General features: G+C 51.4%; 6 protein-coding genes across 6 annotated transcripts; 2 read left to right on the plus strand and 4 right to left on the minus strand.

The window, feature by feature from the left end:
- Nucleotides 1-251: 251 nt before the first annotated feature.
- BDW74DRAFT_119908 (uncharacterized protein) lies at nt 252-906 on the minus strand. Its single transcript, XM_073721982.1, has one exon. The coding sequence runs from the start codon at nt 720-722 to the stop codon at nt 342-344; it is 381 nt and encodes a 126-aa protein (XP_073577747.1). The 5' UTR covers nt 723-906; the 3' UTR covers nt 252-341.
- An 11,907-nt stretch (nt 907-12,813) lies between these two features.
- Nucleotides 12,814-15,514, minus strand: BDW74DRAFT_119916 (uncharacterized protein). The gene has a single exon (XM_073721983.1). It carries the CDS (start codon nt 15,365-15,367, stop codon nt 13,436-13,438), a length of 1,932 nt encoding a protein of 643 aa, XP_073577748.1. The 5' UTR covers nt 15,368-15,514; the 3' UTR covers nt 12,814-13,435.
- On the plus strand, nt 15,514-16,953 carry BDW74DRAFT_119952 (kinase-like domain-containing protein). Its single transcript, XM_073721984.1, has one exon. The coding sequence runs from the start codon at nt 15,661-15,663 to the stop codon at nt 16,897-16,899; it is 1,239 nt and encodes a 412-aa protein (XP_073577749.1). The 5' UTR covers nt 15,514-15,660; the 3' UTR covers nt 16,900-16,953.
- A 311-nt stretch (nt 16,954-17,264) lies between these two features.
- BDW74DRAFT_119992 (uncharacterized protein) lies at nt 17,265-17,692 on the minus strand. The gene has a single exon (XM_073721985.1). It carries the CDS (start codon nt 17,563-17,565, stop codon nt 17,314-17,316), a length of 252 nt encoding a protein of 83 aa, XP_073577750.1. The 5' UTR covers nt 17,566-17,692; the 3' UTR covers nt 17,265-17,313.
- Nucleotides 17,693-21,247: 3,555 nt separating this feature from the next.
- Nucleotides 21,248-22,292, plus strand: BDW74DRAFT_184131 (uncharacterized protein; the record flags this gene model as incomplete). The annotated part of the gene is made up of 4 exons (XM_073730722.1): nt 21,248-21,281; nt 21,346-21,407; nt 21,614-21,934; nt 22,005-22,292. 4 exons carry the CDS (start codon nt 21,248-21,250, stop codon nt 22,290-22,292), a joined length of 705 nt encoding a protein of 234 aa, XP_073577751.1.
- A 2,301-nt stretch (nt 22,293-24,593) lies between these two features.
- On the minus strand, nt 24,594-25,517 carry BDW74DRAFT_184133 (DUF3237 domain-containing protein; the record flags this gene model as incomplete). Its single annotated transcript, XM_073730723.1, has 8 exons — nt 24,594-24,716; nt 24,776-24,795; nt 24,861-24,963; nt 25,034-25,049; nt 25,112-25,251; nt 25,309-25,343; nt 25,400-25,427; nt 25,476-25,517. The coding sequence occupies 8 exons, from the start codon at nt 25,515-25,517 to the stop codon at nt 24,594-24,596; spliced, it is 507 nt and encodes a 168-aa protein (XP_073577752.1).
- Between the last annotated feature and the right edge of the window lie 278 nt (nt 25,518-25,795).

Here is a 25,795-nt window from a genome sequence, read left to right on the forward strand (position 1 = left end):
CCTACTATGTACAGAGTACACAAGGCAAGTACCATGGGCGCATCTCGCTCATCCCCGAAGCGCTGCCAAGAGGGACCGGCCGCCAGAATACGAGGCCAATGCATCAACTAAAGCCTCAGGGTCCCACCCCTTACATGCACGGTGTCTTATTCTCCCCGAGGAGCTGTCTGACATTGGTTCAGTTTTTCCGCTAAAATGGCGTCACAGAACAGTTTCTAACAGAATGTGAAATGGCTTTTGCGGCTGTGTTTGGCTCCTCCCCGCCAGGCACCAGCCGTGGAATGACACATCGTGCTGCGAATATAGGCAGAACAGCAGCCGTTGCCGTTTAGTTATGACGTCTATTGTGATTTGACTATTACGTAGTGTTCGCAGGGTATAACCTGGACGGAGTTTAGTATAGGTATGCTTTCCCATGCCTTTGGTGCAGTCTCTTTCCCTGAAAACAACTGCATTTCTTTATTGCTCCATCCAAGTGTCGGACATGGGGCGTTCCGCCATGGCTCTAGCAGACATGGGGATGGTGGTGGGATCTTGGCTGATTGCGTCCTAAGGTTACTTCTTGATGGATGTCTTTCGGATACCGTGGGCTCTTGGCTATGAAGACAAGCACATTCGCTGCATGCACTGCAACTGCAACGCTGATCCTCATGTTCTTGCAAGCTTCGGCAATAGCAGCCGTGATGCCCATGCCAAAGCCCGTCCCGGCAGGTGGGCGACATACTTCATCACGATTCTGTCGCACTTCTTTTATGTCTTCGGTCATTGTAGCAATATCAGGCTCTTGGCCTGGGTACCTCATGCGTTTCCACCTGGGCAGGCATGTTAAAGCGCGCTAGGGGCATCAATCGAGGGATCAACGTGCACCAAAACCGTGGAAAAGGTGATGTACTGTTCGTTGATGATGATACGAGCTGCAGTCCGCCCTCCCAGCGGCTTGGGGAGACTTGCGTCCAATAGAGTGACATTTCTTTGTTGAGACACGCAGCAATGATCTTAGTTCTCAATCTTGATAGCCCGCATGAGCTCACACAGACACGGTCTTCATATATATGCAAGACCTGCAGCAATTGCAGCCTGTGGCCATTTTATCAAGGTATTACTTGGTAATCGCATCTACACCAATAATAACCTGATGACACACTGCAGTTAGGCAGGATATCCACCAAGCCGCAGCAAGCGCTACTCTGAACAGGTCCAGCGCTTACTCGTGCTGAGAAGGCGTCACTCAGCGAGCATAAAGTAGAGCTGGCGTTGGCGCTCATACTAAACCCTTTCGATCATCTGATGGTTTTCAGGTTCTTGCCTGTCGATTCAAGCACCCGGCCAGCCTAGATAGCCCAGGGCCCTTTTACATAGTCCTCAATGTGACCAATTCTGTATACCCAATATAAGGTAACCGTGGCCCCTTTGAGAATACCATCCAGTCAACGCAGGACACTGTCTTATGATCTTGGCACCCAGTCACGACCCTGACACATGTAATGGGAGAAGGCCAGGTATTTGACATCCTGCTGTACAAGGGTGTTGTGATAGCCCATGCGAACTCATGAACTCGATTAACATAGCCTGCTCATGTTCAAGCCTAGGCCGGCGTGGTCATTGCTGGTGGAAATACCTCGCCCCCGCCAAAGGTAGGCGAGAAGACCGCTGTTTAGTTAACACCTTAACATCTAGATCCAGCCTCTCCATGAGCAGCCCTGCTGCTAGTAGCCTAAAAGAACATGTATAATGCCAACAAAGCATGATCTAACCACGACTGATGCTCTACAAGCAACATGTTAGTCAGATCTGGACTTGTATTTCCAATTTCTCCCCGTTCGGCGCCTCTATACAGTATTCTACCATAAGCAGACCCATGGATTTTGTATAAAAATAGTATCCCATATTCCTGGACTAAAAGATTAGAAAAAGGCGAGGATTTACTGGACTTGCAGCTTCTGCCCGGCCTATGGTAGGGTCGGACTGCATAGCAGACGCATGCATCTTCGTCTAGAGTACATGACAGCACCCATCCTATGATGGTAATACTTAGATAGTGCTTCCAGCATGCTTCCACATTTGCCTCTTGAGAGCTCTTTAAGACACTGTATTATGGATGCAAGCCGAGGGAAAAAGGAGAAAAAGTTATTGGAGAGCAGACGTCGGTGCAGCGGGCGTATGGTATCTGTTTCCATTAGAGTGCCTAGGTACCTGAACCCGACCATAATGACAGTAAATCCATCTTCGAGTTCTAGCTTCTCTTTTGTAAAGTTAGGCACCATAGACATGTTTAGAAAATGTTTGCTGCGGCTTTTTATATAGAGTTCTTCCTCGCGCTGAGTACTACTCCAGGCACGCTAGATAATGCCCATGCATCAATGCATCAATGCAAAACAAACCATGTAGTTTGTTTTAGAGATTTCTAGCACTGCTGCTGTGTCTACCTCATACCTTAAATATTGCAGTAGCAAAAAAGCAGAACATTTGGAAGTTAAATGTGCTCCCGGAAAACCACAAAACCCTGTTGGCTGACTTTTGTGCCTGGATACCTTTATCCTATCCAGGGCCCTGGGATCTGGGGATGTAACTAGTAATCGTGGCCGACGTTTACCTAGGTAGGTCTGGGTACCTATGGTTGGTTCAGCATGGATTGACTAAGATCTTTTAAGAGGACGACTAGGGTTAATAAAGAGCGGCGAGTTCTGGCACATCCATTAAGACTATTGGGAGTCCTTGGAGAATACCCGATGTACCCTACGCAACCTATGGCAATGTCATAGGGCCCGTTGATCTTCCTTGGACAACGATCGTAATACAGGCTTTCGGATTGGTCTCTCTACAGGACAACAATGGTACCTAGGTAAGGGACTCCCTCCGTCTGGTAGACTTTTGTGTTCCTCGGCGTCCCTGAAGAAAATACAGGTGTTGTGCACCATATACCGGCCTGGAATTCTAATTTCATCGTCTTTGAACTGACCAGGACACGGACAGGCGCGAGGCGGTTTCGAGCAGGCTTTTGCTGTTGCAAATGATATATGGCATTGTCCCCTGTTGGGACAAACGTAGCATACGAATCAACTGATACGCTCCAAGCCGCTGTCGGCTTTTGCTTCTAACCTCTCGGCATGACTAGTCGCGTGGCTCTTAACAGTATTTGTTTCATGTATGGCGGGACGCCCTGCAGTCTGTCCTATCCATCAATCACCACCATGACCATTTGAGAACTCGTCTTCCATCAATCAAGAACTACAACTAAGAAATGCAACGTAAAAAATTACTTTCTCTGGTATAGCACTGGACGCATGATCCTGGAACATGATACAGCTTTCTCAACATGGTCCCAGTTAGGGAGGGCATCATGTTTGGTTCTAGCCGCAAGGTATCTGTGTTGACGGCAATTGGACAAGCTCCAAAATAATTATAGGATCATGTAAAACCAGTCAATGCCGGTAGATATTTGTACGAACCAACATCCACTCTCTCTGCTACAATTTTCGACACTGTAACAGCATCCGGCTTGCATCTCAAATGCACCTACAGCGGCCGTGGCCCATCCAGAAGACAGAATCTTGAGCTCTTAGCAGAGTGCTGCAAGCATATAGACTTGTTTTCTGCCAGGTCCGTGGTGCATCTTTGTATTCGAATCGTAGCCTGAAGAAAAAAAAGAAAGCCGACCCGGGCATGCGTTTCCAAAGTGAAATCTGGAACTTGATGCACACCAAAGTCAACTATTAGGCCGAAAGGAGGGCCATCAGCCCATCCCACCCGTTGATGACCAGCAAACATGACAGGACAGAGTCCTGGTTTTATGACAACCATTTACGCGGCAGCTACTTGACTTCCAGGGTTAGTATTACACGAGAAGAGGGCGCCTGACAAGACCACCGTACTTTTGAGGTGTGTAACTCCATGCCATTACGTTCAACAGTTAATAAGAGGCTAAGGTATTTACCTTCCTGAGTGTGAACCAGCATATTTTGCGTTAAAGTAGATCTTTCTACAGCAAGGGCGGTGCACTGCCAGACGCATGCTTCTTCGAAGACCCTGCACGCTAATCTTCGTGCTAGGGTAGTCCCCATGTCGCTTCTTTTGGATCCACTGCTGCCCCTAATTTAGGCATTCAGTTGCTGCTACCATGGTTCCGTCTGGCCTCACAATAAGCTGTGTTTCCCTCATTATGCTTCCCCGGAGACCCTACGTTGGTCTTCGGTAGTGTTTCAATGCTTGGTACCTAGTCTCCGGCAATAGCTACTGTAGCAATGCCATGCATCTCTCGCACTACCACCTTCCTAGGGCATGCTGTATATCCTCCTCTGGTTATGTTAGAGTTGCTATTTATTTGCAACCAGCAGCTGCGTTTCTCCTCATTATAAATTGTACGAGACCTCACATGTTCCTCCTCGGTCATTGCTAATGTCTCCTTCGGGCGATTAGCCGCGTGTGATATGGTATTATAACAGGTAGAGTTGGGTGGGCTTGTGCTGAGCCCCCGGTATTAAGAGTCATTTGACACGGCAAGACCTTTCAGATTATCTAAGTCTGCTAGGTAATCCATTTATCGGGATTCCCTGTGCTATCGGCTGTAGATACTCTGCAAGCACTTCTGCACCTGCCTCTGTGCTACCTTATGTCCATTGCCCGTCATTTGGTTAAGCAACTTGAGCGCATGTAATTATTCTCCTGGGCCAGCAGCAGCAGGGCACCTCACTTGACAAGGTCAATCGGTCCTCGTGACTCTATAGCCGTAGACTGTATTAAGAATGCGGTTGAGGCCAGACCGCATATACAGGGTCGAACTGCCTCTGTGAACGTTGTACCCTATGATATCAACCAGCCAGTAAGGAAAGCCACGACCGATAAGCTGCTAGTATATTCGCAGCCAGTCACACCTATAGCAACGCTAATATTGGAGCATATTCTACGCTGTGACTATCTAGGCTTCGGTAATACCACCGGGGCCGTGTACCTATGGTAGCTGGGTTAAGACTTGACCCAGCAATAACTGGATATCTATGCCGAACTAACACCTCAGCTCCTCGTGTGGATCGGGGATAGAAAGAGCCTGGATAGCTTATCCATAAAGACCAGATCTGCTCGTGGAGCTGTGTTAAGGGGATACATTTTTCGTGGTGGAACGCACCCGCGCCATTTACCGGTATCCAACCAATTAAGCACGCCCAACATGTGGGTAAGGTACCGTGCTACTATACGACGGTGAACGACGGTAGTAGGGAGACCCTCAAATATCCCGAGGTAGCTGTCACTCCGCGTTTACCTCCTATTAGATCTTTCAGGAGACCTGCTCCATGGTATCCCCGATTGCACGCTCTGCGTTGAGATTTAACCTGACACCCGGCGCTGATGACCGGCTACATGGATAACCTAACCTTGGAATAGGTCCTTTACATCCCTTTTACTCCACGTATTATCCACCCGGCTCAAATCTCGCCTGCTGGCATCACCGACGCCAATTCAAGCATACCATGGCTGGCTCGCGCGTGAATTGCACCATACATCCAAGCTGACATAGGATTTAAAGCTGACCAGGCAATCATAGCGTCGTTGCCAACCAGGCTAGCTGTCTGGAGGCGTAAATGTCGGCACACCCAGCCTACATGGTATGCTTGATGTTCCCGTCAAAGATAATGGTAATCTGCTTGACACCTGGGACGCACACGAGGACCTACACCGCTAAGATCTGGGTCTTGCCACATGAGATATTGTCTCAAATTAGGGTACCCTTATTTGTGTGAGAACCCCAACCCTTGGATATGTCGAGCCAGGAATAGCGTAGTGATATGATAGGTATAGTATGTCATAACCCCACGGCACTCTTTGTTAAAGGAGAGTGTGCCTGGTCCCTAGTACCAGGTGATCAGAATTGGTTACTGTCCCCGCAAAAGCCACCCAGCAGCATACACGCCCCCACAGCGCAACCATAAGAGTAAAGGTACCATTGCATCAATAGATTCGATCTGAATCATCCTCGGCCGTTGTCTCTTGGCCGTCAACGGTGGACACATCTTGCGTTCTTTGCTGACCAAGCTGAACGCCCGGTAGCCTCAAACAACGTTTTAGTGTCTCTCAGCCATAGGGTTCCAACGCCGGGGAGATTATGGTACCTATACAGACACAGGTTGTTGAAGTCTGCAATTAATTTTATCTGCACTAAGCCGTTTACTACCTAACATGCCTTTAAGTCACCCTTTCATTGCCGTCCAAATGTCCCAGTATCCATCTGTCCCTGTGGCAACCTTATTGAGCCTGCTCGGACATTGTACATGCTTCCACCCAGTCCTTTCATATATTCCCAATTCCGGATCACCTGCTCATCAGGAAAGCATTACGAGGTACTCTAAAGGTAGCAGAACTTGGTACAAAACTTAGGGCTAGCTAAGAGCCCTCCCAACATGGGACACGCCCGCGGCATCCAACATAAAGCGGCCTAATCGCCAAATGATATTCTTCTGGTCTATTCATCTCACGCTCCAGCAAAGCGGATGCACGCGGATGGTATTCTCCAGCTGTTCTGCCATAAATCTCGGCTTGACCACCTCGGGGCCCTATCAAAGGGATCAAAGGCATCAAAGGCATCAAAGGCATCAAGGTCACAACTTCATTTCATCATGGCATACCTTTCTTCTTTGGCGCTAAGAAACAGTGAAACTCCCGAGCATCACAGCCGTAGACTACAGTAATTGCCGGAGTGTTACCATGATATCGAAGTCTGCGAGGCCAGAGAACGCAGACAGCATCGCCTTGTCGAAGGTCCACTGGATTATGATCTCTTCTGAGCCCACAGGACGCAGATGAGGACATCTTCTGAGCGTCCAATTGTTTCTAGACTGCTATGAGCTATGTAGGTAGAGACAAACGAAGGCCCGGGCGATATTAGTGATTTTCGAGATCACGTCCTTAACCAGGCCCATCTCGACGACCTTTTATCTCTAAGATGTCTATGCATATAAATATTTGCGCTAGCCTGCGCATGCAACGTTAAGCGTCTCACCACCAAGTGCCCAAACCAGGCCTCTGCCAGAATGCATGCACTTCTATCATGTCATATACCCTTAGAGGTTTCTCCGGAGCGACGTCCGCCGTATTACCTGGAGAACCTGCAGATCTAGTCTTGAATCTGGGTTTTTAGTCCTGTCTCCACGTTTCGTTCTAGCACGCTGGAAGCTCTCTTAAAGAACTTGCAACCAAATACCATGCCTATCTCGCGGTTTGGGGTTACGGCACGTGCAAGGTCTGGTAGTGTCTTAGCAGCAAAGAAGAGAACATCAGCATGTTGAAACATCCGTCAGCATTATAATCGTAGATCTTAACAACGCGCAATTGCCTAGCTCCTTCCAAGGTTCATCGGGCCTGATAACCTGCACCTCACAAAGACAGAACCTTGAATGTCCACCTATAGTCTACTGGCGGCATGAAGGCGGCCAAAGAATCTCTGTATTGTCAGCTTGTCGATGATTAGCGAACCCGATGCAATCGAGGAGGCTAGCCACAGCCTCGCATGGGTTCGGTCATGCTGGGTTTGATTTCAAGGGTGAGGCTGTCCGTTTATAGGTGTATTCGTGGCTGTGCCACTTGGGGGAAGTGCTGTGAGGTTCCAAGGTTACCATAGGTTCTTAGTGCCATCCATACTAGCAGTGATAGGCTGCAACCCGTCGCGTACAACGAGACTATAGCTTGATTATCCACTTCATAATTTTACCCAGATACATCAACCTTTGACTCGGATATTTCGACTTTGAAAATGCAGTGGCTGAATGGCAAGTTTCCCCTATGAGTACCATGGATTCCTGTGAGAACGGCTGCTCCTGCTAATATGGTACGATATACAGCCCGGAAGCCACATTTGCGGAGCAATAAAGGGTTGTTGAGGATGAGATACCTACCCTGGACTTTAATAGATGTACGCGGAGCTTGACTATCTGGCCAGTGCACAGCCAATATCCCGCCTGATGAAGAGAATACATAATAGACCGAGGCCATGTGTGAGTCGACATCGCTGTGGATCCATCACTCCCCCAATCCAGCGGTGCCACAGACCTAGATAGGTTATAAGGCTTCCATGACTACTTCACTATCCAGGGTACATAGGCCTACTACTGTTTGTGGCCGAATCGTGCGCTCATTATCCGCTTCTAAGAGCCCAGGCAGGCACAAGTTGCTGCGCTGGTATGCTGCTATACTATACCTACTGTATCTGGCTTCATCTTTGAGGAAAGAATGCCCGTGTTGTGGTTTGAGACGCCCGAGCCCTTGCCTTCTTCCAAGGTTAGAAAGCAACATGCACCTTCAGCAATAGACGTTGCCAGGGGCCCGTTCCCGGAAGGTGAGACCGCACAGAACACAATCTCCTATATAATATTTGGCCTTCCAGCTTGTACGGGTAGAGACGCGCACCGACGCCATGCATGTCATCCACAACTAAACGGACCCAGACATCCGTAGGTTGCAAGCCTGGATAATGATAAGGCTATTGTTTCAGATCCTGTATGTCCCAGTCCCAGAGTCCCTTACGCTGATAGGTACCATAGTAATATACTGTACATTGTGTAGTCCTAGGCATGTAAACATGTCGATAACCAGCCCTGGAGTGAAAGAGCTGGCGGAGTTACTTTGCCCAATTCCCATGTTTTAGGCCTGCCATGGCTGTAGCCGGACTACTTAGCTCTGCACAGCCTAAATGCAACCCTTCGGAGCTTAAGAACAAATCCTCTGTCTTCATATTCTAGAGGCGTTCGACGTCGGTGACATTACCCCCTGCTATCCCGTGCACTCGGTGTATTCCAACAGAACGGCTGAGCTATGCCAGCATGACGCTCCACATGGCTCCAACGCCTTATTTCCAGCACTGTGGGGGCAACAAGGAGCATATAACCCCTGTCTGGGAGTGGTCACAAGCGGAGTCGGTGTCATTGGAAGCGAACACAACCAGGGCGAGAAGGTTAGATGCTGCGCCACCCGGATTGTACTGGTCTTAAATGAGGACCCTGGCAAGGGAACATTGGCCGCTGGTTGTATGCTTGACGAGTCCTATCCTGCCTTGTTTTAAAGTAATTGGTGAGGCTCTCTTTGTCTTTAGCTAATTTACAGCTAGTTCTTGTTACGACAGGGTTTTGTGGGCCATGAATATCTTCCTTTTTGTTTTTCGCATTCCTTAGATTCCCTTCATGAGCAATAGCTGGCGCCCGCGCTATCATTTTCAAGGTTAATTTGTAGCCCGGGTTAAGTTACAGCTTGCTCTAATCTCAGTAGAACTGGCAGCTTTAGAGATTCACGGTGTGCCTGGTCGAGAGTCCACATCCACGGGTGGTGCTTAGGGATGTCAGTGTATGGTGTTCCCTGTCAAAAAAATATAACCGCCCAACCGGAAAGCGTCCCGTCCAGATTCCATGTCCGTTAGGTATGTCCCCGGTCGTGCGCTTTTTTTAATCAGGTACTAGTAGACCAATTGGATTTTTTTTCTCGCTTCTAATTGGGTCATATGGGGTGTAGCTTAATAGCAGCTTGACCGGAGTGAACCCAATGGATTGGACTCGTCGGATGTTGAGATTTTGGATGACCAAAGTACCCAGACCCCCAGAGAAAATCGGCGTCATTCTGTCGAGGTAGTGATCGGTCGCTACCATACCTAGGTGCGTTCAGACTGCTGGTAAAGGTTCTGCTCGCTTCTTGGTGTGATTTGAACAAACCGGAGCCATCTACAGCAGTAGATCTTGAAGACGAGAAGGTCGATCCTCGAGATGCGTGGAAGCTTGAGTAAGTCTTTGTTTGATAGTGAGCATCTCAAAGACAGCCCTGGAGGCCTCCCTTGTTCGTCGCATTGAACCGTGGGATATATAACCCTAGCTTTGTCGCCATAGGGTAGGAAGATGCAGTGTTAGGACGGTATTCCACCGAGTCTCCCTGCTAGGGCGGTGCCAGATATGCAATGGGCTGGAACAGGAAGATATAATATCATGGCGCAATTCCATTGCCGTAACGGGATGGTCTAATAAGGCATCGAGCTGGGAGAGGAAAGCGCACGGCACCAATGACACCGATAGAACCCGATCTAAAGTTATACACTAGTGCTCATTAGCCCATGGCTCTATCAGACTACCTAGGTAGGTAAATGCCTCAGCAATAGGTGGTAGCAGCGCACATATTAAAAGATCACATTGCTCTCAAATATCATGATAGAAATGCTAAAGTCTTTAAGCTCCTTGATACCATGTGTTCGTCGACATCGCCTTTTAAAGCATCCAGTTTATTCTCCGCACCCGGTAGAGATGCCGTGAATGAACCAAGCTTGGTTTCGCAGCTCTTGTCCCAGAAGGCCTGTTTCTTAGGTAGAGATGTTGCATTTGTACCTAGGGTACTCGCAGTCTGAGACTTGTCACGAGGTTTTTATTCAATCTGCAGATGCATGTGGCTGGTGGCCACATCCTGGAAGTTTATAGAGGGTGCATAATAGCTGCTCATCAGATACCATATACATTAGCAGTTCATCTCCAGGAACCACACGTTGAAGCTCTTGAACTTCATCTGTATTGTTATTCTGTTGCCCCCAAGTCGAATACCACTGATGCGGCGGCCGGTAGGCATTTCCTTTTATCTCGGTTTCCTTCGAGGCGATCCTGTTGCTCATGGAATTGACTGGCCACGCCATGTTGGTAAGATCTTGTCAATCTGGGCAGCCTTCGGTCCATTATCGGAGGAAGAGCGTACCTCATTGGGGCAGATATAGGTAGGTATGCCAACATGAATAGTTTGCCGCTCACAGCACCGCAGAACCTGCAGATGGAAGCGGTTTATCTTCTAGTGTGCAATTGCTTGGTTTCTGCAAAGAGCTGCGCCCGAGGGACTGAAACAGTCTTTCTGCCTCCTCCAGCGCGACCATGTCAGTGGGACTTGGATCGCTGCATGCATACATGCCTCCCTGGGGTATCTTCCGCAGGATGAACGGTGATATGCTCGGCCCAGGGGGCATGAGTGCCAGACCATGATCCAGTGTTTACGGTAACTCAGCATTCCATCTAGCATAGTTTACTTGAGATGGAATGTATTACCTCAATAGACCCCAAGATCTTTTAACCAACTCAATACTCTCCATGTAAGGTAGCACTTGTCGCTAGGGACCGTGATCTGAAGGCTGTATGTATTAAACCTAAGGGAGTATTCCAGCTCTTGCTATCGGCCGTACTTTATGAACATATCTCTTGACGAAATCTCTCTTTCGTCAAGCCAAATGTTTAGCGGCCTCATAGGCACGGCACTAATCTATTCCCGTCGCAAGGGAAAGAGAGTTTCATGGTCTACATTCGTCGGATCTGCAGGGTAAATCGTGTATCTGCGAAGGATCTGGGAGAGCGACGTGTAGAGCTCGAGAATGCGAGATTGAAACGAAGCATCTTGGATAATCTTAACCACGCAGTCGGCACAAGACATTGAATGAAGAGGAGAGAGATAGATGTACTCACTGATTGCCGATGCAAGAACTCGCACCCTTGGAAAACACATACCGTACCCCCCAACACCTGACCCTTTTTGGAACACTCCTTCCTACGGCGCAATCCGCGGCACTAGTCCAGCAGATCCCCTCTATAACAGCGGCAACAAGACGGGAGCAGGGACTCTAGGGCTGTCTGATCGGTGAGCCACCTGGGCACTGTCACCTTAAGGTCCGACACGGCCCTTTCTGGAAGAATGGATTTATCGAGAGGGCGTAGACGATATACCCTGCCTAAGTGTGAGGGAGGTCGTGTCTGTGGTGCAGTGATTCTGGGGGTTATGATGCTTTGAAAGGATATTATTTGAGCGTCTCGATTTTGGATGGGTTTGCCTTCGGTAGTATGCTAGTCGGCGTTTAATTGAGTACCTATCCACTACCTATTCGTCGCATGAGTTCCAATAGAAGATGCCCCGCCAGAGGCTATATGGGTAGAGAATGCCCATTATCTTAAACCATCTCTGACTTTGAATCGAGGTGCATTCCCGCCAGCCTTATTGTAGGCGAGAGTGGATAGCCACTGCACAGCTCAAAAAGCGCCCGGGAAGTAAGTATACAGCGGCATCTTGAAAGACTAGCGGTTATTCTGCTTGATGATCTCAAGCTCCTCGTCACGAAACCTCAGTGAATTAATTGCGCCCATGGCATCCCCAAACGCAAATTTTGTTGCAGAGACCATTTAGCACATGACACCTGACTGCAGCTGCATCTCAATACATGGAGGTAAAGACTCGCAGACAATATCTGCCTCCAATGGACGACACGTCGAAACCAAATCAACTAATGTACCTCGTCTACTCAGGGGCTGAAGATAGGTAGGAAACCATGAGATTTCCTGCAGCATTATCGGAATAAAAGCCGGTACGCGGTGTCTATTAGTTATAAGGCCCACATGCCGATAGAAGGTGTGCTGCTTGGGATTCCTATCCCCGTTTAGCTCGCTGTCTCTCTGGGATAAACGGCCTGCAGGGCGCAAGGTGCGGTAACTCTCATAATGGAGAACAGAGCTGGATGTCAATTCTGTACAACCCCTTGGAACTGGTTGTACACCCATATGTTCTTGACGAGCCCACTGCCGGGGTGACGGACCTCCTTGTAGATGGCCAAGTCATAAGGATTAATGGTTGGGGCCGATTTGGACTAGGGGGCCTAAGAGCTTCGTGAAACCACGATATCTCCGACGGTAGTGAGTAAACCCGCCTACCTAGCTCCCTATGAAGCTCTGACAGGACAATGGTCAATTTACCCCAATACACCATGGGAAACACCCATAGCAGGCGGGAGACTGGAGCGAGGATGCTGACTCTGGGGATGTGTGATAGCGAAGAGAAGAAGTGAGCTGGAATCAGCTTTTCCAAGCAAGCCACAGTGTTAGCTAGTTTCCTAGGTACGTAGGAAGGTAGGGCTTAGATCGACGAACCCTAACTACCTATCGCACCCTATGCAGCGCCGAATGCGAGAGCCATGCTAAGTACAATGATCTTGTCTATTCATACTAGAAGGGGCAGGGCACTTAATTATAGGAGATTCACTCGTCCCCGATAGCATCATAACAATCCAGTGTCGCCTCGTATTGCGTCAGTGGGAGTTGGAGCATGCCTCATGCCTCCAGCCCGGCTTAATATCCAGCTACCCTGTTTGACGTGGATCTAAGAAGCTTCAACATTTCGTACACCGGTTAACTTTAAGCTAGTCGCTTGCATATATGTTATACCGCGGGATCTGCTCATGTCAGTCGTGTATATATTCCAGCATGGTCGTTCCGAGATCTCGGCATGCTTTTAGCTATAGTCACTTGGAAATTCCCGGGATTGATAGAATACCCATTAGACTGCCCCACGGCTACTCTGAGCAGGCTATAAGAGCAAACTTTTCTCACTATCCCAAACAGCCGACGAGGGGGCCAGGTACGGCTAGTTGCACGCGTAGACGAAGAGCTACCATGCTAGCTCAAGGCGCCACCAACGGACTCTCCAACAATCGCATAACAACATCCCAGTAGAAAGCATCCAGATTCTCCAACGCATCCGCATCCACTTCATCCTTCTCACTCTCCTCAATCGTCAAACAGTACACCGTAACATCGCGAAACAGCTCGCCCATCCAACACGCCAGATCCGTTTGGCAGAGGTATATGACCGCGTCTTTGAAGGCGGCAGGGGATAGAGTCGATGCAGTAAGCTTAGCACTTCGCGTCGGGACCGATGCATGGGTCTGCATCTTCCTAGCCCCAAGCTCCGCAATTCTAGAAATGGAGTTCCAGAATCCGATTTCGGCGAGGAGGAGACCAAAGGCGTAGATCTCGTGGGCGCGTTGGAAGCGCGGCATATCAGTATCCATATCTGTGTTTGGTCTGGCATTAGCATTGGCAACTCGCATTCGGAGTGTCGGGTGAAGATAGAGTTGTTCGTGGTCCGTTAGGTCTGTCGAGACGGATGGCTCATTGAGCGAGTCTGGGCGGGAGACTGCGAAGCCGCCGATCATGGGGGCGCTGATATCGAGTGGAGCCAATGCAGAAGTAGAGACGCCACTGGAACTCCTGCTTTGGGGCTTCTCCACAAGGAAGGCAATGTGCAGAGAGTTGAACTGCTCGTGGTGCCATCGCGATAGCATGAACGTGTAAAGGCTCTGCGCGAGGGTAGCGGCAGTCTTGTACCGGCTGTTCAGAGATGGCAGTGCATACATGCTGGGCAGGGGAGCTGGATGTTTGTCTATGGGGGAAAGAGATACCGGAACTGCGTGCGTAATGAGGTTGTGCAGTGTTTCCGGAAATACTCTGGTTGTCGACTTACTCTGGGGTAAGGCGGATACTAAACCGAAGCGTTGAGCGTGAGTGTACTCGACAAACCCAAGGCACTCGGGAGCAAGAAGACTTGGGCTTCCGCGATCTTGGCCGAGCAGGTACACGAGCTGTGCAAGTCTTTGCTCGGCGAGGGCTTTCGATCGGTTCTTGCGTGGGATCTGATACCATTCTACCAGCACCCTGCTGCCGGCATACTCCAGGATAGAGTATTGGCTGTTTGCCATGTTAGGCTGGATGTTGGGAAATACGCCCAAGTCAAGCTTTGCACTTCTCAGAACGCTATCAAGAGCTTTCCTCTCAGGCTCTGTGGTAGTAGTCTGATATAGTCTCTGTCGGTGCAACAGCAACCTGGCATTCTGACGGGTACGAGCGTTGCGGTCACTGGGGCCCGTGGACAAACTCTGTAAATCCCCTGGAATTTGCAGCATATAGTTCGAAATGCCGAGCTGCAGAACGCTATCTCGAATACTCGTCGGAAGGATGCCGTACAAAGCGTCATTCCAGTAGATGATCGCATTGAGCTTGCCCTGTAGCGCCTTCTTATCGGTCTCTGTTTTCCACGGGCTTGCTGTATGCGTGACTCTCGCAAACCAGGACGTCTTCTTGGCCAGGTCCGCTATGAGTCTGGCTTTTCTGCTACGGGTCACAGTGACTTGCTGCTCTGCGCTCAGACTCGCCACCGGCTGGGTAGTTGACCGGGCTTCCACCACGGCGAGAACGTTACTTGCGCGGAGAATGTCTTCGATCTCTTGCAGGAGCTGAAGGATCTGCTCGGCGGCACTGATGATAGGCTGGTGGATGTTCGTAAGCAAGGCTGACTGGAGTCGGCTATGCTGAGGCTGTGGCTGTGATTGCGATGGTTGTGGACGAGGCTTTTGCGCCAAAGCAAGGTGTTGCAGAGCTGTCCACCACATTTCGAAGCGAAAGTACTCCATCTCCAGGATACAGAGCTGCTCGGCAATATCCTGGCCGAATCCTTGAGCATCTCGAAGAACGCGCCAGATGGCAAACCCCTTGTCGAAGATAGCCGTCAGCCCGCTCAGGCCGACAATGAAGGCGGGGAGTTCGAGGCCACTCATGATGCATAATGCATAACAATCAAAAAGGAAGTCTGATACAGGCCGAAGATGAGTTATATATCTTGTCAGCCGCAATGACCTGTTGGCAGGGGTTATTGGCGGGCTCCTCGGCTATGTCAGCCTTGTTGGGCTGGCCTGCATACCCCCCTGCTTACCCCTCTTCCTTCGTGTCTGTGAACCAACCGACATGATATCAGGCTGAGGCAGTCAGATAGACTAAATGTCTCCGCAAATTTGCACCACACGACTCATATCTCGAGACTGACCCACGTTCTTCAACAGCCATCCTAACCATGGCGAACTTCTACGACATCCCATTGCAAGAATCCGAACTCCTCAACCGACCAAACCAGACATTCACCGTCAAAGGCCAAGCAGGCCTCCTCGCCACAGCACTCGCACTGGACGTACCGGTCCTAAGCTCCGACACCAATACCCTCGTCGGCTTCACCTCGTTCCAAGCAGGAACCGGCGCCTCCTTCGCCGTCTCCAGAGCCGAGCACGAGCTCGTCCCTCTCATCCGCGACAAGCTAGTCAACACCTCGTCCGAAGTGCAAGACAGGTGGAAGCGCACGTTGTTCCAAGGGAGCCGCAACGAACGGTTCGTCGTTAAGCGGATCGTGCCTTCAAAGGATAGTGCAAACCCATCAGACGCGCCCCGTCTAGCACCCCTGGTAAACGAGATAAGGATCTTGTCAAACCAGCGTCTCAAGCAGTGCCCCTTTATCGTACCCCTCATCGCGCTCTCCTGGTATGAATCGCAGGTTAACGGCCGCTTCTGGCCGCAACTGCTCCTTGAGGCTGCGGATGAAGGTACATTGACGGAGTACCTGGCATCATCCGAGATAAGCTTCAACACCCAGCTAGCCCTCTCGCAGGAGATCGCCCAGGGCCTGAAATACCTGCATGACCAGGGTATTGTGCACTGCGATCTGAAGCCCGGCAACATGCTGGTGTATAGCAAGAACGTCAGCTCTGAGCGGCTCGAGATGTGCATAAATGCAGGAATTGAGCCCGTAGAAGTCAAGATATGCGATTTCGGATTCGCAGTTATCTTGTCGGACTATGAGGCAGGACGGCGCTTTCAGGCGCGGATTGGCACAGTCCCATGGATGGCGCCGGAGCTTGATATGGCGGAACCTGTTGCTCTGGATTTGCTGCATAAGGCGGATATCTATTCGTTTGGACTGGTTGTGGCGAGTATACTCATGCGGGGGGTACGTCCATTCCAGGGTCTGTTGGCGGGAGAGATCACGGAGTTGAAAGGGCAGACAATTGGGTCCTCTGATTCTGTAGTCACGACTTTGCTGGGGAACATCCAGGAAAAGATTACGCTGAACGAGCACCAGGAAGAGTTCATTGAAGCGTTTCTGTCTGGCGTCTGCGAGCCCGAGCCTGAAGATCGTGTTTGTCTAGCAGCGGTTCAACGATATCTGTTCATGGGTATGCTGCAGTGCCTGGCTGATGGGGAGCCTTTGATCCCCACGGCTTTCTTTCCGGATCTCGATGATGCATATCCAGGTTACTTGTAGGTGAACTCCAGGTTATCCAACCTTGGCTCCCAGGACATCCTGACAGGCAGATAGCAACGCATTGCGACATCTCAATCGGCGATGCTCGCCGCCACATGGTCAATCTGATCAGGACATGGACCACCAGAGTGAACAAATATCGTCGCTCCAGGCCCAACTGTACGAAAGGCATATGGCGTTGTCTTTTGCGCGTACTGGGTTCAGGGAAAATCCGGTCGCAGATATCTTTCCTGAACACATCAGCAACGCTATCGCTCTTCCTGATTCCACGGAATCAAAAGACGAGTCTAATTGGGAGGCTGCTCTAGGGGAAGGAGCTCCGGACGAAGCCTCGAGCACGTCGATTCTGGCTTCTTTGGATGTATGTTCACCTTCATGTCTTCTCCATTACCTCAGCTAACCCACGGATCCTGTTTAGTTAGCATACGAGCACAACTTCAACTCAGCGTTACTACCGAGCGTCGTGCAGAGGGAAGTTCTGGCCGACCTACGCAGGCAGGCAGATTCCGACCCCGAACCGCACAGCGCTGCCAGCTCCGAAGCAGCGTTCCAGCTCGCGGGCGCGTATCTCAACGGCCAGATCGTGGAGCTGGACCAGGAGCTGGCGTTTAAGTATCTGGAGAGGGCTGTGAAACTCGGCAGCGCCAAGGCATCGGCCGTGGCCATAGATCTGTATGAAGCGTGCGGGCGCCAGATCCCAGGCGCTATTGAGAAGAGGGTGAGAGCGATCGTTGGGCGCTATGGAGAGGCGTGTCTTGAAAAAGCGCAGTGGGTGTCGTTCAAACTTTCGCAGACGGAATCAGACAACTCTAGATCCAGATCCAACGAGACATGCGCCAGAACGTGGAGCAGGCTCTGGCCTGATCGGTACAGCGCCTGGTTGAATACGAGACTGGGTAATGCGGTGTGCAGAACGAGTATGAATCTCAAGATCACGAGGGAGAGAAGAGAGCTGTTTATACCTGCTGGCCCAGGTGTCAGCAAACGCTCGCTGGACTTTCCACGGATGAAATCTCTGGGCATCGACGGACAAGGACGGTTCATTGTCCAAGACAAGGAGCACTTCAGGCACGAAGTGCAGCAGCACGAATGCCTGAACGACGTGAACAAGAGCGGGTTCACCTTGCTCCAGGAAGCAGTCATACAGAATGACCTGGAACTAGTTACACTGCTTGTGTGCGAGCTTGGTGCGCTAGTCGATGAGTGCGGCAATACCTCCGGGTGGACGCCCTTACTCCTTGCCTGCTACTGCGGGTATTTCGATCTCGCCGAGTTTTTGATGGCGCAGGGGGCCGATGCTTCCCTCTGCGAGGCAAAAGATGGTATTTCACTTCTGCATCTCCTAAACAGATTCACGGTTCCAGCAGACTGCCGTCGGATTCTGCAACGGGCTCTAGCGGCAGGAGTTGACGTAAACGCCGGCCTTTCTAACGGCCTGACGCCTCTGCATGCCACGTTCCTCAGCTGGGATTATTCCAATGGATACGCCGCCCAGCTCCTCCTCGAACAGGGCGCAGACCCAACGCGCGAGGCAAAGATTATCACCGGAATGCCTGGCGAGTTCGACAATCTGACATCTTTGGGACCATGTGCAGAGAGACTCGATGCGAACTTGCTGGAGAAACTCTTCGACGCCACGCCTAGACACTGGTCAGTGGGCGGAGTTCTTCGGGATGCTGCGACCAAGATGTTTCTCTCCCTGGCGCAGACCCCCCGTTTCCGACATATGAGCATAGTCGGCAGCGGTTGGGAGACGCGGCTGGCGGACGTGCTACGCCTCATCGTCGATAGAAATCTGATGACAGACCTGCAGACAATCGTGATTGATATGCAGCCGTTCGACATCATCGGGCTAGCCGCCCAGTTTGGCCGCGGACACTTTGTCGAGGCACTACTCAAGATCTTGCCGGATGATACAGTCAACCTGATGCTCAGCAGCGCAGGGCCGTCCCGCAGCGCAATCCACAGGGCCATTGAGCGGCGCAGCTTGGACGCCGTCTGCGTACTCATAAAGTACGGGGCGGACCTTCTCGCTTTGAATTCCAATAGCCAGACTGCCTTGCACTGTGCCGCACAGTACTACCCGTCCATCTTACCGGAGCTCATAGAGATAGCAGAGGCTCTCCCACTAGAAGAGCGTCAGAACCAGTCCATAAAGCAGATCCTAGACAAAGTCGATGAGAACGAACTGACTGTTTTCGGACTCCTTCTGACAGAGGGGTACGAGGACAAACAGCGGCTTGCAGAGACCTTGAGAGCCAAGTACGGCCTGCTCTATAATTTCGCGTTCCGCCGCCCGGATGACTCCTGTATGAGTCTGGTAGGGCATCTGGTCACGATGGTAGTCGGGTCTGGAATGATCCCTGCGAGCCGGGTGCAGTATCTTCTGCGCTTGGACCCGCCTCCGGAATTCGTATGCACGTCAGCCGGGGAGACACTGCTAACACTCGCGGTCAAGGGTCCATTCAGCCGTGCGTCTCCAGCCCCTAACTAGGTACATGTACTGTCAAAAGCGCAAGGCTGACTTCCCCAGACTGCGACGACCACGATACCCCAAATAACCTCCTCGTACCCATGATCCTGCAGACATATCCAGCGTCCGTGAACATTCTCCTCGGGAAGCCGTATTCAGCGTTGCACATGGCCGCGCTGTACGCCAACAGGGTGGCACTGGAGACGTTCATCGAGCACATAGAAGAGCACGACCCCGACAAGCCCATGCCGTTGAACTACCGCGTGGCGAACGGAAATGGCAATACCGTTCTGGACTGCGCAGGAACCGCCGTTGCGCATCCGTTGCCGCAAAGAGAGGATCCGGACGGGCTAGATCAGATCGCATCGAGGGAGCAGGCGAGAGTCGCGGTGCGATGTTACGAGCTGTTGAGGGGTAAAGGAGCGCTGCACAATTGGGAGCTAAAGGGCTGTTTGCTTGCGTTAGTGTTCCGTCTCAAATACCTTTCCTTTTCCATCTCGCAGTACTTACTTGTTGGTCGCGAACAGAGCACGTCTCGTATGCTGGCGACTAGACTGGAATCAGCTTGTGGACGCGATGAAGGAGCTCACGGTGGAACTGGGCCTTGGTCCTTTGCAATTCGACGTGGATGGTGAGCTCCCCGCCCGGGCCGCGCTCCAGGGGCTGATCTGTATAGACGTTGTAGATATAACGCCCAGCGACTCGGACTTGGACGAAACCCAGACCCGTCGCCTCCCTATCGTCGAGCTCGTCTGGCGCTTCGACAACTTCATCCTCCGGGTTTATAGGGTAAGAGTCACGGGTATAGTAACCGACGCCGCCGAGGAATTTACGAACCACGTCCGCCAGACGAGACCCAAGGAGGATATTCAGCATTACATAAGGCTAGGGTTGGAGCCTGGGAGCTGTGAGTGCCCGCATATTCGTTGCCCTTGACCAGCATCATGGGTACTAAGCAGCATACGTACGGTATCCAGACCCCTTTAGAGTGATGACATATACAGCCACGGTTCCCAACACGGAAATAAACGCAACCTGGACTCGAACAGGGCGCGTCTGGACAGTCGACGAGACGATCGAGCTGCGGGCACGGTTTTCACGTGCCTGGGATAGGCGCTTTGGAGAGGCGGAGGAGGAAGTCCTTCGGAGCAATGTAGAGGAGTCAGATGCGCCTGGACGTGAGAATGATGCAAGTGGTCAGGTAGCCGGAGAAGAGGCGATCATCAACAACAACGGGTCGGGGATAGTCGAGAGGAGAACGGGGAGTCGATGTTTGGTGATGTAGAGATGGCAATCACTATTTGGCTAAGCTTCTCACCCCGTTCTCTCCACCTAGGTAGCATCTCCAGTGTAGGATATGTCTATGAGCACATGCGCAATTCGATCGGGTTGGCACGCTGTCACATGTCGTAGCCTTTGAACCCTCCGGCCATAGCGCGGGTAAATCGGTAGGGATGGAAAAGAATAAGTGTGCAACCAGAGCACTCCTGAAAGCGAGCGAGAACAATAGCGAAAGGGTGCCAGGTTCCTGAACAAAAGACTTAGCCCGATAAAGGGTATTGAGACTCTTGGTTCCAGGCAGTCATGTCGCTTGCATCGACTTGTCCAAAAGAAAAGGGCAACAAAGGAACTGCTGGGCGATAATGCTGACGTATATGCTCTCTAGGATTTCTGTCGGAAAGGCGCTGACACGAGTTCATTCATGGGCTCGTTCGGTCTCTTTGTCCTTGGGATTTTCAGTGGCATAAGGGGACTCTTGTCTAGTCTGGCGGCTTCTTTCCAAGACTTGCTTTGGCGCTTCGAGATGGGACGTCGAGGATAAATAAGACGGCCCACGCTCTCCTCATGCCAAGGTCATCACACAACGTTCTCAACATGGCTGAAGAACTTCGCGATATCCCGCTGATAGGTATACCCCATGTCCCGTTCCCCCCACCCCCCAAGTAAGGCAAATGCTGATTGATGATTCCCAGCCGACATCGCCCAGCGCCTGAACGCAGCGCAAGTGGCCAGCTTTCTCTTTGGCTGGTGGATGGTGAGCCTGTACACTCGGCTTCAGCCCTTTCCGGTACGATCCCCTCCCCCCGACCGTTCTCTTCCCTTCCCTTACCCTTTGCTGCTCAAAAAATCGATTCCACTGTCCCCGACGGAAAGTAAGTTCAGCCCCCTCGCTTCTCATCCCGATCCCCAACCACCCCGCGACGTCCCCGGGCTCTGCTGACAGCTGCTCTCGTCTTCCAGCGCGAACACGCCATCCGCGCCCTAATCGACGCAGGCTTCCAGTACTGCGATGATCCCACTTGCTCGGAGCTCACACACGACCGGTACTCAGACAATCGGGAGTCCCAGGTCCTGTACCCTATACACGAGCTGGTCGCCGACCAGGCCCCGAACGGATGGCATGAGATTGCTGACGCCCACTTCCACCTCGACCCACGCCGGTATGCGAAGCTCAGGGTCCTCTCGCTGTTCAAGCAATCGCGCCTTCTGTGGACCCTCCCCCCGCTATCCCTTGACCCCGTGTCCGCCAATGACCGGACATTCATGCTCACCAACGACGCGGTGCGCGTTCCCGTCAGGACCAGGCTTCTTCGCTAGCTCGGGCCCTTGGGTGGGTGTGCCGGCCGTCAAGACGCTGACGCACGCGGCGCTCTGGGAGGCCATCGTGCGGCTGAAATGTCGGTATCTTCGCGAGGGGGCAGGATGGTGGAGGTTCGCGATGTGGGATCATTGTCTATGCCATACACTGGGGAAGGGCGTGGGACCTGAGCGTCGGCGAGTCCTGCGCGAGAATCTCACCCCGCAGTTTCAGGCTGCGTTCGACGCCCATTACCGTACCCCTCCCTATGCTGGCAAAGTGACGCCCCGCGATGTGATGAACACGCTTTACAATCAGTTGACTGAGATGGGGGAGTTGTAGCTTGCCAGAGTCTCAGAACCAGGGTACCGTGCCATATGGCACCAACCGGGACTGTCCTTCTTTTATGTTCCTCCCTCCTGGAAGACGCCTGTGCTTTGGTGGATTGGCAACCTCTCCTTTGCCTTCTTGGCTTGTGTTGAGAGCAATGCCCCTAGGCCCTGCTCTTTTTTGCCTTGATGTTTATCCAGGTTCATTCACATCCTTGATCCCCATGTTTCAAGAAGTATCCCCGCATAAAAGCCATTCGTCAGTACACACATAGCTTGTCCGGTACAAAGGGGTCAGACGCAGTCTAGATACCCACTTACCTGTAGTCCTGGGCTCTCTCGTCCTTATCCTGTTCTCCGTTTCCCTGCAACTTCCAGACTACCCGTAATCACCCTGTGTCCAAAGTTACATCTCCTTCTATTACTCTACCCACCTTTTCCACGATTCACGACGAACAACAAAACAACATGGCCACCGAGACTGTTGCGAGATACCAAGCGACCGCCAGGAATATCATCTCCCCCATTGCGCTTGATGCCACTCTTGTTGATGCCCACGTTGCGCTCATCGGAGCACTAGCTAGAATCCACTGCTGCCCCACGGTAGCCTTACCCAACGTGCGTCTCCCTTGCCCAACCTCTTCCCCATAATGAGTAATTAACCTTCGTGCCAGCGCGTGGATGTTTGTATCAGCGATAACCCTGAGCAGCGTGTGGTGGAAACGATCAGCTCACAACAAGGCCAAAGGTACAAAGCCGTGGGAAACCACAGCCTCCTAGAGAAAGACACCAACATCCTGACCGTGTTCCATTCGGCAGCATCGGTAAGTGAAATGTCCAGCTGCTCGTGCCGGGCGAAACCTGAGCTAATCTGGCGTCTGTTCCCCTTCCAGGTCCCATTTCCCGCCGTCGACGGCATTGCCGGCGCATATAGTGGATCCCAACCAGATTCCCTGTGCGACAAGGGAGGACTTATTGCTTTATGCCTTCCACGCGTCGGTGGGATGGGCAGATACGGACCTCGAGCGAGCATGGGATGATTACGCTATTGCGAAACATGCTCATGCGCATGCAACTTGATCCCAGTTCCGAGATTCAATGTGGTGGTCTCCATATATCTCTGACGGGAGACCAATTCAACACGTTCGACCGATGCGTCTCTAGAGTCGCGGAGATGGGCTTCGACAAATGGCTTGAGCAGGATTGGCGAATGGCCTTGATGCACCAATAGATGGAAGAGCCATGCTCCCGCGATGTCTCATTCCGACAACCGTCAGCAGGCAGATGTTGTTTTTTTTTTTTTCGCGGCGGGAATTGAGCCGTTGGCTGGCATGACTTAGTAGTCAGGTTTTCCGATCAATGTGATATTGGCCGATAGTGGCGTTTTTGTATGGTAGTACCGTTTCCCGTCGTCTGTTGATGCGGCTGGAAATGTATGGGAAAGCATTATACTTGAAGACAACTCAGCTCCCATTTGGGATGAAACTCTGAACACAGACGGAGCTGTAGCCGTCATCTTCGATGTCCTGTCACTCAGACCTCACGGGAAAGGGGTGACGACCTACCGCCAAGTAGGCACGGTAGTCGCTGCTGTATGCTTCTGATTCTCCGCACTTCTACCCCAAATTTAGGCTGAACGCCTTGTCTCAGGGTATGAGCGAGACGTATATAGTTCTAGGTAATGTTCAGTTGCACAATCCAGTTCATGGCAGGGGAATACCTGGGCGCTCCGTACCACGAGCCTACGTTGCATAACCTAGATACACAACTGAGACGCCTACAAGGCCTACCTGAAGAGCACCTGGGGAGAAGGAGCGAGGTTGAGAGGCAAACCCAAGACCCATGGATGTAGTGAGGACGGAGAGAGAACGCCAAAACAGGATTCCAAGGTTCCTTTTATACCCCGAGCTGGAGCGGTGGGAGGGTTAGCGAGTGAACGAGGCAGGGAATCAGATTGTGAAGGATGACCTGGAGTAACAGTTTTAACCATCGGATTTGTGACATGCCGGGGCTTCATTCTAACCGTTCACATACCAGGCAAGATAGTACCTCAAGGCCGTTACCACCGAGAACGGACTTGTCCAGATTCTCCTATGCAAGTCAGCAATATCCACATGTGTAAACCTTTCGATATAGCTGCTAGATAGCCTATAGCCGAGAATTTCTCGTCTCGCCGGCTTGCGCTTGTTTACTGGCTTGCGGCGAGTGGAAACTTCGATGATACGCAAGCAGCAATCTGACATTGAGACTTCATCTTCATTTCTGACTTTACAGCAACACCAACAGGGCGTTGATTCATTCATCCCATATTCACCTAACCCTGCACAACCTGGCTGACCCGGTACTCGACGACGGTCGGCTTGCCCTTCTGCACATTGAAGCGGCCCTTGCTGACGAACACGCGGTTCTCAAGGTCTTTGTAGCGGTCGTCACCGGTCTAGATCTTTTGTTAGTAACAGTCCGCGGAAGGCATCAGGAACAACTAGAATATCTCACCTCAAAGGTGACGTGGGTGACTGTGGAAAAAACAAAGATCAGTATCACTTCCAGTGGTGAAGCGCTCGGTTAATGGTATACGAACAAGAGTTTCCCCACGGTGTGCTTCCTTCGTCTGCGGTTCCAGAGAGAACTTTCTGCTCGGCTTCGGTGATTGTGATGACACCGGTATAATTGACGTAGAGGAGCTGGTAGTGATGGCGTTGATTAGATGAGGTTACTCACTGTGGGTTCTGTTACTGGGCGGGTGAGTCATACAGCGTCATCCTGAGTCCTGTGATACGAAGGGAATTAGCAGACTGTTCAACGAGACATAAGGTTGCTCGCGAGACATACTTGAGGACTCCGTTAGCATTCAGACGCATGTGTTTTCCATCGGGATCGACGTGAATGTAGTCGTTTCCGGTGCCAACGACCTGTGCCTCAAATGCTGGCTCGAAAGACTCTTGCGTCTTGAAGACGCCTTTGCTGAAAGGCTAGTTGCGTCCTTAGCTTCGTTCATAGTTCAGGTTGGCTCGGCGGTGGATACTCACGATAATTTGAAGGGAGGTCTGGCGGACGCCGGTACCTGGCAGAGGTTAACGGTGCTGTTTGTGAGAATCAGTGGCTGTGAAGTCAGCTTACCGACTGCTAAGGGAGCATCGATCTCGATCTATGGCAGATTAGTCACGCGTCGGGGCAGTGGAAGGGCATTTCGTACGTTGATAGTGAAAGCGGGCTTGAGAGCAGGAAATTCAGCCATGATGCCGGTTTCAAGAGGGTGATAACTGTCGATGTTGGATAAGAGAGGGAAAATGACGATCACAGCGGGGAAGCTGCAGCTATTTATTTGCGCGGCCCCGCAGTAGTTTAGTGAGGGGAAAGGTTGTGCTTCCGATTGACTGGGTCCAACAGAGTGGGCCAGCAGCGGAGATTAAGCTGCATTGGAAGAGCTGGACTGGGAGTTTGTCAGCAGTCGTCGATCGAGGAAGAATCCAGAATTCTTGTATCCAGCATCGCCCAACGCAAGTGGACGACGAA

Source organism: Aspergillus multicolor, assembly GCF_047715735.1.
Source record: "Aspergillus multicolor strain CBS 133.54 unplaced genomic scaffold BDW74scaffold_56, whole genome shotgun sequence".
In the NCBI taxonomy this organism is placed as follows: Eukaryota; Fungi; Ascomycota; class Eurotiomycetes; order Eurotiales; family Aspergillaceae; genus Aspergillus; species Aspergillus multicolor.

Coding starts and splice junctions, on each gene's coding strand:
- BDW74DRAFT_119908 (XM_073721982.1), bottom strand. CDS start 722: ATGTCGCCCACCTGCCGGGACGGGCTTTGGCATGGGCATCACGGCTGC.
- BDW74DRAFT_119916 (XM_073721983.1), bottom strand. CDS start 15,367: ATGAGTGGCCTCGAACTCCCCGCCTTCATTGTCGGCCTGAGCGGGCTG.
- BDW74DRAFT_119952 (XM_073721984.1), top strand. CDS start 15,661: ATGGCGAACTTCTACGACATCCCATTGCAAGAATCCGAACTCCTCAAC.
- BDW74DRAFT_119992 (XM_073721985.1), bottom strand. CDS start 17,565: ATGGCCACGGCCGATGCCTTGGCGCTGCCGAGTTTCACAGCCCTCTCC.